Source organism: Eucalyptus grandis, chromosome 2 (genome assembly GCF_016545825.1).
Source record: "Eucalyptus grandis isolate ANBG69807.140 chromosome 2, ASM1654582v1, whole genome shotgun sequence".
In the NCBI taxonomy this organism is placed as follows: domain Eukaryota; kingdom Viridiplantae; phylum Streptophyta; class Magnoliopsida; order Myrtales; family Myrtaceae; genus Eucalyptus; species Eucalyptus grandis.
In genome coordinates, this window is record NC_052613.1 from 46,248,343 (window position 1) to 46,257,413 (window position 9,071).

At 41.8% G+C, this 9,071-nt stretch overlaps 1 protein-coding gene across 1 annotated transcript; it reads right to left on the reverse strand.

Moving 5' to 3' along the window:
* Positions 1-3,729: 3,729 nt before the first annotated feature.
* On the reverse strand, positions 3,730-6,028 carry LOC104433191 (heavy metal-associated isoprenylated plant protein 21). Its single transcript, XM_010045867.3, has 3 exons — positions 5,888-6,028; positions 5,675-5,750; positions 3,730-4,253 (listed from the first exon to the last, which is right to left on the reverse strand). The coding sequence occupies exons 1-3, from the start codon at positions 5,957-5,959 to the stop codon at positions 3,961-3,963; spliced, it is 441 nt and encodes a 146-aa protein (XP_010044169.2). The 5' UTR covers positions 5,960-6,028; the 3' UTR covers positions 3,730-3,960.
* Positions 6,029-9,071: the final 3,043 nt, after the last annotated feature.

The following is a 9,071-nucleotide window of genomic DNA, read 5'->3' on the forward strand; positions in this document are numbered from 1 at the left end:
GACCAAAACATCGAATGAGCAAGGACAAAGAAGTTGGGAATAGTACCCAAAAAAAAATGTTAAACACATTACATTTGTACTAACTCAATCTTAAACATTCTAATTGTGTCAATTTAGCCATATAATCTTCTCACATTGAGTTAATTGTGTCAATACAACTAATTTAGCAAGAAAGTACCGACATGAATGTTGAACGATTCCAAGTAGTACGGCCAGCACTTACATGAGTATTTTTAATCATTTTTTAAATAATTCTTTTGAATTTTTCTTTTTTTCCTTCTCTTTTTGTCAATGGCCGACGAGTGCTAGCATTGCCTGGGCGAGGGTTGTCCTCGTTGCCATAGGTGAGGGCAAGCATCGATGAGGACAAGGCCAACTTAGACTTGCCTCGCGAGTGCAACACCTGGCAAGGCTGCCTTGACCCAAGCAACACTTGGCAAGGCAGCCCTAACCTAGGTGAGGGTCAACCTCGTTAGATTCGAGCCAAGCCTCACCAACCATGGCCTATGGCCGGTGACAGGCCATTGGGAAAAAAGAAGGGAAAGAAAAAACGAAAAGCAATATATATATATATATGAAATGTGTATGTCAATGCGAACCGTATTATAGAAGATGATTGGCATCTATATCAATAATTTTCGGCCTAAATTGGCTGGATGAATTTAATAAACAAAATATGAAAAAATTTAAAAGTAAATCAGCACAATGAAAAGTTTATAATTAAATGGGCACAAATTCAGTAGGTTTCAAACTTTCTTGGTACTTTTCCCCAAATGAGTTTTCTTTCAAAAAGTTTAAACTTTGCATCTCTGCAAGGATGAAAATAGGAGAGGACACTAGACTCCTCCTTTGGGCGATTAGCGAAATTATGATTGGTGTAGTTGCCTTTAGGTTCGTCTTGATTTTGGAGAACGCAGCGCGCAATTTCAGGGAAAAGAGAAAAATTAATTTTTTTTAATTGTGTATTTCGATGTGTTTCGTACATCTTCGAAACTATAATCAGATATTATAACTTCTAAGTCAAACACACGTAGATTTATCTTGAAAATGAGTACAACGGGATAAAAAGTACACCCCATCCATCTTTCTCTAATCTCTCCACTTATTTGGACAGGCTACCTGCCCATTTGGCCGCTGCGTCCATCTTTGCAGCCAAATGTCCATCGCGTCGATGCCACCGAGGATAAAAACCCCAATCTCTCTCTCTCTGCGCGCACATATATCGGTCGCCGGTGACGTCCTTATAGGGCTAGATCCAGCTCCGTCGTCCTCAATAAAGCCAGATCCGGCGTGAGAGTGAGAGAGAATGATGATCGATGTATATCCATCCATAAAAACTGTCAATCCACTAAAACAGCTCCGAAATTGCGTTGCCATAGGATAGTTTTATTTGGAGCAAATTACCTTATCCATCATCATCGGAACTTCTGTTTTCCGTTCTTATGATTATGAAAGGAAACGAGATGCACGAGAAAGGTCATTGTGTCCGGAGTTCAATGGGTCAGTTTTAGAACTCTAGGTGACTGTTAAACCTGAAACTAGAACTGTCAATTGACCACGTTTGTTTACTCAGTGTCTGGGAGAGGATTGAAGCTTTCATCTTCACCGAGTTGACAGATTAAACCAGACGCGCGAGAGAGATTGCAAGCGCAGAGGGCTATACGCAAAGTCAAGCCAAGGTATCTGGTGAAAATTAATGGCAAAGTGCGATGATGATGACAATTGAGTTCGGACAGAAGCATTGGTCGCCGTGTCATACTTTCTGATGGGTCATTGCAATGAAATCCGTATTGGAGACCTCGAGATGCTTCTTTCCCTTGAACCATTGGAGAGAAATCCGACATCTTCTATGTACCTAAACCTCGTATAGATTGTTCCATTTGCATAACTACGTCAACTTCACAGCAAGACGACATGATGTGAACTTGAAAATTTTCCGCTAAAGACAATATCTCATGAGACAAAATAGAAATCAGAATTGGTGGTGATGATCGTTTGAGCTAAGAGCATAATATAATGTCGTCGTCCATTTTTTTTAGAAAATTAAATGACCAAATAGCACCTTTTTCATTGTTTAATAGTGGACTTATTTAGATTAGCAATTAAGCTCAAGGCAATTACGTCGAAATGCTAGCTTAGGATTTTTCTTCCTTTTTCAAAACTAGAATACATTATTTTCTGTTTTCTTGGTGGGGCTGGTGATGAGCTCAACCTTGGATTTTCGAAACACGGGCAGTGCAAAGCAATTATAAGTGAAATAGAATATTTTGGAACGGGTGTAAGACCCTTATAATGACGTTCGAGAGGGGTTCTTAGCGCTGATCGCCCCTTTTCGGTCAGTAAACTCGTAAATAAAAATAAAAAATAAAAAAATTGAGACGATGCAAATATATAATGCGCAAATACAACGATAACATAAAAAGTCCGTTGGGCCCAAATCTGGAAATAACATAAGAAACTCAATTCCCCAAAGCGAGCGAAGCCCAAGAGGCGATACATGAGCAGCACTCTCGGCCTGTCAAGTCGCTGTTCTTTCCTCCTCTTCCTTTGATGACTTCTTCTGTTTTATTTTTTAATTAAAATATTCCCCCCCTTTTTTTTTTTTTTGAAGTATTTAAAATGGTAACTCGCGCCCATTTCATACAAGAGGTGATCACTAAACTGGGTCGGATCAAAAGGGCAGAAAATGGACATGTCAATCTTTTTTATTTAAGAGTATTGTTCAAATTCGCCTATTTACCTCTCAAGTTGTCCGTTATTTAATCACTTCGGTTTTAGGTCTCGACTCCTCTTTCTCTGTACATTCCCAGTTGAACTACTCTTAGAAAGAACATTGCCTTGGTATGGACATTTGAGTAGGAGGTACACTCTTTCTTTCTCTTCAAATGAAAAGCATTCATAGATTGGAAATGGTTCAAACTAGTGCATTCAATGTCACCTAATTTGGGCTTCACAGAAATGGTGAATTGCATTAGTCTGATTTTGTGAGACGTACATTAGACTCATAGGATCAATCTCTTTGATTGACTGCTCAATGTTTATCCAATTTCCCGACTAGATTTTCCCAAACATTAGAGACTCGCATCTCGACGATGTCCATGTGAAAATCGACTGAATGCAGTCCTTGGATAGTCTATATAGACAAATAAAACATGAAATGTGGGATATCATTTGAAAAAAAAAGGAACATATGTGGGAGATTGGCTTCTCTTCTCTCTTAGTTGATTCTTTCTACTTATTAACTTGATAGGTTTTAGAAACTTCTAATCTCGACACATACTTAATGTTTAGTTATTGTAATGACACTCTATAAAAAAATTCTCCAAGGTAAGATATGATAATGGCTGAGATTTTTCTTGTTTTCTTTATAATGTTGAATGTTCGAGTCTCTTGTTAGGCCCCCATTAGCTGCATCATGGTCGCGGCCAATCCCTTGCTCCGTGAGTCCATGGCAACCAGCTAATCATCAATACTAAAGGGCATGTAGTCATATGCTTAAGTGACTCGCTTTTGGTGGAATTGAATGGAGCGATCAAATCGTGTTCGCACTTCTTGAGTAGTAAGGCGACGTCGAGTACGTCATGTTAAGTCTTAACCTACTTGATGGTTCCTACCGGTGAGTAGAGTTGAAAATGGTTGGCACATATTCCACCTCTTACAACCATGGCAAGTAAAAGTGTAGCTCCAATCAATCGTGAATGAGCCAAAACAAGAGTGAGAACTTGCACATATAAATCAGTCTGCCATAAACCAGGCCTAAGGTACTTCCAGAGAGAGCATCTGGTTGCCAAATTCGATCCACATCGACAACAATATTGAATATGCATGCCATATGAACCGCAACTTTGCAAGACAAACTATATCGAATTGTTAGTGTTATGTGCGCGATTCGCGCAATTCTTTTTTAATGTGGCAAGAACCTCTCATCTTAGAACTGTTGGGCATGGATATATATTGCCATCACATGATGGAACAAGCATTGGGGTTCTCATCACTGAAGAGCGTGACAAACCGTTCGCCAGGAGCGGTCGGGCTAGGAAGGGCTTGGGCCACGTTCTTGACATAGCCGGCAGGCGCCTTCTTGTCATAAGCCTGAGCTACGTACGGGTAAGCCACCAAGTTGTAAGGGATGTAGGGCCATAGCTCCGCCTTCTTTCCCGTGCTCTTCACCCTCTGTAAGACCTTGTTTGGCTCCACATGCCCCCGAACCGTCACCCGGCTCTGCTTCCTGTTCACCTCCACCGATTTCACTCCTGAAAGTGGACCGTAGATTGAGCATCTGTCCGTTAATCAGGTTATGTTTGCTAATCGTTTCGCCAAACACAAGCTGTTTCGAACTGATTTCATAATCTATATCTGACGCATATTTGATGGATTTACAAGGATAATGACTGGTATGTCGTAAACGATCTATAATTGGTGATATATCAATGACAAATTGGAATCATATAACAACATGAGTGATGAACTAGCTTATCATTGTGGCTGATTAGCACATTCGTGAAAGAAATCTACGAAATCAAGCTATCATAGTATAGTTCAATCTTTTTTCCGCTCTCTTTCTCATCATGTCGCATGTAATTTAGATAAAGCGAGGTATTAAAGAAGAAATATATGCGAGTGACATGATATTCCAAGATCTAATCATAGGGCCTGGCAGCCCACTGGGCCATCTGGGTCAAATGGTTTTGAAGGGTATTTTTTGGATGAGCTTGGGCAAGGCTATTTAGTTGTAAAGCCCGATTCACCTCACAAATTCTATACACAATTTTTTGCTATGGACAAGGCCGAACAACAAATTAAATTCGACTTGAGAGCCCGGCTAGATCCACACCCGTCTAATATTCAACCGGTGCTACTAATTATGTGGTTTTTTCTTTAATTTGGTTCGGATGTCTCCGATGAGGTTATCAAACTATCATGGTTTTTATGATTCCTGCATACATAAAGATACTTTGCTAGATCTTACATGGCATTTATAATCTCAAGAAGTGATGGAATCAAAGAAAGTGAAAAAGAAATATTGAAATAGCTAGGGAGCATAACTGTGACCTTTTAGTATGGCCTCTATTTTTTAGTTCAAATTCACAATACAAAGAGACTGGAAGGCAATATCTATGTCGCCGGTTTGCCGTTACCATTATGATCCATAATATCACATATTGATGATCAAAGGAGGACGTTCATGTATAAAGTTGTTGACCTTACTTAAATGCTCAATCAACTCATTTAGTAAACAGAAAGGATTTCCAGACAGCGGACTCATCGGGACAAGAAATTATGGCTCTAGTTACAGCGCAGTATTTATGATGCTAGGGTTTCTGGGAGGAGGTGGACGAAGGGAGGAAATGGGTCAAAAGTGGTATTAATGTCTCCTTCAGCTTTTTGCTTTCCCTTGTGGATGCTCAGAAGTTCTCTTCTTCCTAAACTACTGTGTCATGAATTTGTCATTACTCTCCTGTTTTTCATAAATAGATAGTCTACCAAGCTTAAGTCAAATGAGTTATGGGTCAGTAAAACACTACATCTATCTTCCATGATATCTCATCTTGCAGTCACAAGATTAACTGCTCGGTTGCCAAAAACCAGAATGTAAAGGACATAAATACTTGCTGCAAATTACCAGCTCAACATGTGAGCTCTATAGTGCTAGTCGAGATAACGTATTCGGTACCTTTCATGGACGAAACAACGCTTTTCACTCTCCTCTCGCAGCCATCGCAGTCCATTTTCACCTTGATTTCAACTGTCTGAAGAGGGAAGAAAGAAAATAAAAGAGAACTGTTGAAGCTAAAAACCACCTCTGAGAACTCTTACGACTACAAGCTGAAATCTCTCTGGTTTTCTTCTTTAGTTGTGAGGGCGGACAGAGAGAGAAAATGAGTACCTGCATCGGCTTGCGCTTCTTTCTTGGGGTAGAAATGGTACAAAAATCTGATAAAAAATCAAGAGCCCCCATCTTCTTCTCCCCTTCCCAGTCGATGGAGATGCCCGGTGCAAACTCCAGGCACAAATAAACGCAGGGAGAGAGAGAAAGAGTTACAACGAAGTTAAGAAGCCCGCGAGGACATGAAAACGAAGTTATTAGTTCATGCTAAACCGCCGTCTTCGTGTCTTTTTATAGGCAGGTACATTTAATGTCTTCAAATCATGCTACGTAGCCAAAGATATGTTTATCACAAGTTTGGTTTCCGCATGTTGTAATTGTGGACAGTAAGTGTGTGGACTACCAATTTTTGCGGGGTCTCGTTGATACATTGAAAAACTTAACATTCCTCGGTCACTTATCCAGGGTCTTAAGGTCATTTATCGAAAAAAACCCTTTCAAATAATAGGATTTGGTACTTGGTAAACATCTCTATGAAGAAAATACGTCATTTCCGTTGCACTATCTTTCTCTTGTTATGTGTTGAAGGCCTTATTTAATTTGGGCTTAAGGCCCGTCCGCCCAAGTTGGGCCAAGATAGCCCGGCCCACGGGAATATGGCCCGTGGATGGGGGAGGTATAAAAGGGAGAAAGAGAGAGAGAGAAGACGCCTGTTGGAATTAGAAATTACGCACGTCTTTTCTCTCCCGCGCGTTTTCTCTCTCAAAAGGAACAGTAGGCATACGGCTTCAAATTCTCCCCTTCAAGGCTTCATCGGATCGAATTCGACCGGATTTTCTTCCTCAATCGGCGTCGGTGTTTAATCTGTGGCTAAAAGGTACGCTCGAATCCGTGGTGTGCTTTAGGATCGGTGATGCGTGTTCGTTTTCCCGGGCTTCGTCTTCCGCATTGATTTAGGGGTTCGATTTAGTGTCGAATTCGGTATTTCGGGGATCAGTCATTCCCAACATTGGTATCAGAGACCGCTTTCATGTTTTCCCAATCTTGTTTCATGCTTTCTGATTGATTTTTCGCAAAAGTTCTTCGGCCGTACGGATCGGGCGAGAAATCCCGACACCCGAGCATTGTACGTCCTTTTTCCGAGTTTGCGTAAGTCGCAATCAAATTCTGATAACATAGGAAGAAAGGCAACATCAAGACGAGTCCGGGGACAGGTTGTGCGCCGCCGGGAGACGCCGCACGCCCCCACACGCGCGGCCGGAAGGCGCTGCGCGTGGGCGTGACGCGCCCGGAAGCGCTGGCTCGCCCAGCGCGTGCGGCACACGCACCGGTCGGCGAACCGGCGCGTGCGCACCACCGGCCGGCAAGCCGGCACGCGCCGGTCCGCGGATCGACGCGTGCTGACATCAGCATGACGTCACCCAACGGTCAATAACCGCTAGGGTGACGTCATCGATGACGTCAGCACGGCGACCCGAGCCAACCGGCGCGAGACCCGGCACGCGCGCGGCACGTGCCGGATGACGTCTGCGTGACGTCATCCCACACACGCGCGGCACGTGCCGTCGGTTTGCCCGAGCCGGGCCCGACCGGTCCGACGACCGTTGACTTCCGTTGACCGTTGACTCAAAAAAAAAAAAAAAATATATATATATATATATATATGTTTCTTTTTCAATTAAGTCTATGTGGATTATAATGTGATCCCTTATTTGTTCTGCATTTGTTGCAGGAACAATGCCTCCCTTGAGGTTGCGCACACCTATTCGCGCAATTACCGATAAACAAAAGGATAGGCTGTCTAAGTTGATAGCTGAGCTGACTGATCATCGATGGGAGAGAGGTGACTTAATTGATCATCAACAGGTCATATGGAATGGTCGTCCTATGTCACAGTCAGAGATGGTGCGATTTTTCATAAACACTCTTCCACCCGAATGGCAAGATGTGTTGAATCGCATATGGGATGTCAACGAAGCTGCTTCCTATAAGAAAATTGTGATGGATTTTGTAAATGAATATTATTGTATTGTTTCAAGGGAAAAGATCAAGAAATTGAACAAAAGAGGATCTTTCCCAGTTTGTGTGCTGACTTGGTGTTAGTTGTATTGGCTGATATATGTTAAGTGTGATTTGTGGACATATTATGTAATGATTACTACCTAATTGTGTTAATTGAAAGCATTATTGTTTTTATTGGATGTTCTATTATATATTGCTTTTCGTTATTATTGCTGGTTCTTTGTGGGTAATTAGTGTGGGTAGTTTTAAAAGTTTTTGTAGCTTCATAGAATTGATTTTGCATAAGACAATTGTATTGATGATAGTTTTAAGTTAGGATTTTGGAGGATGATTGGAAATATAGTGACCTTTTGATTCTGAAACCTTATTTGAAATTATTCATTAATATGATGGATCTATGTAAATAGGGATGCATAAATGATAGGCATTAATTATTCGTGCATATTTGTCTGATTTGTTCAGATCAATGGCATTAGCCACAAAGAGCATAGTTGCCGAGCTGAACAAAGGTGAAAAGCTCAATGCAGACAACTATGAAATTTGGCAAATGAAAATCCAAAGTATGTCTTTGGAAGAGTAAGAAGCACTTGAGGCTCTTGTCATGACCATGGTAGAACCCGAAGAGGGAACCCTGCAAACACAAAAGAGACAAAGAAGCTTTTTATGCGTGGAAAGAATGAACTCTCTAGCTCGCATCACGTTCTTTGAGCAGCATAGAAAATGACGTCATGCGAGAGTTTCGGCGTTTTGACAGTGCTAAGGAAATGTGGGAGGCATTGGCAGCTAGATTTGGTCATACTTCGGTGACTAGCGAGGCGGCTCACTATCAGTTTGACTCTTATAAGAAGCCTCATGGTCGACCATGAAGCAACATCTTAGAAAGATGTCAAACATGATAGCGAGCCGAGAGATGCTGGCCATGTCCTCACGATGAGCAGCAAGTGCAAGCAAAGTGATTCGTTCCTTGCCTCGAGTTGGGAGCATATGAAGGTGCACCCGACTCATAATGAAAATATCAAAACCTTTGAGGATGCAATGCGTCATCTTGAGCTGGAAGAGGACCGCTTGTTGGCGGCTAAGCCGGATCGAACTTTATCATGCTAGTTCTAGCTCAAATGGAGCTTCGAGCTCCAAGCGCAAGCGCCCTAATTGGTTTGATAAGGAAAAGGCAAGGAAGAAGCAGGTCCTTCGGGGAAGAAACCCAAGTTTAACCAACATGAAA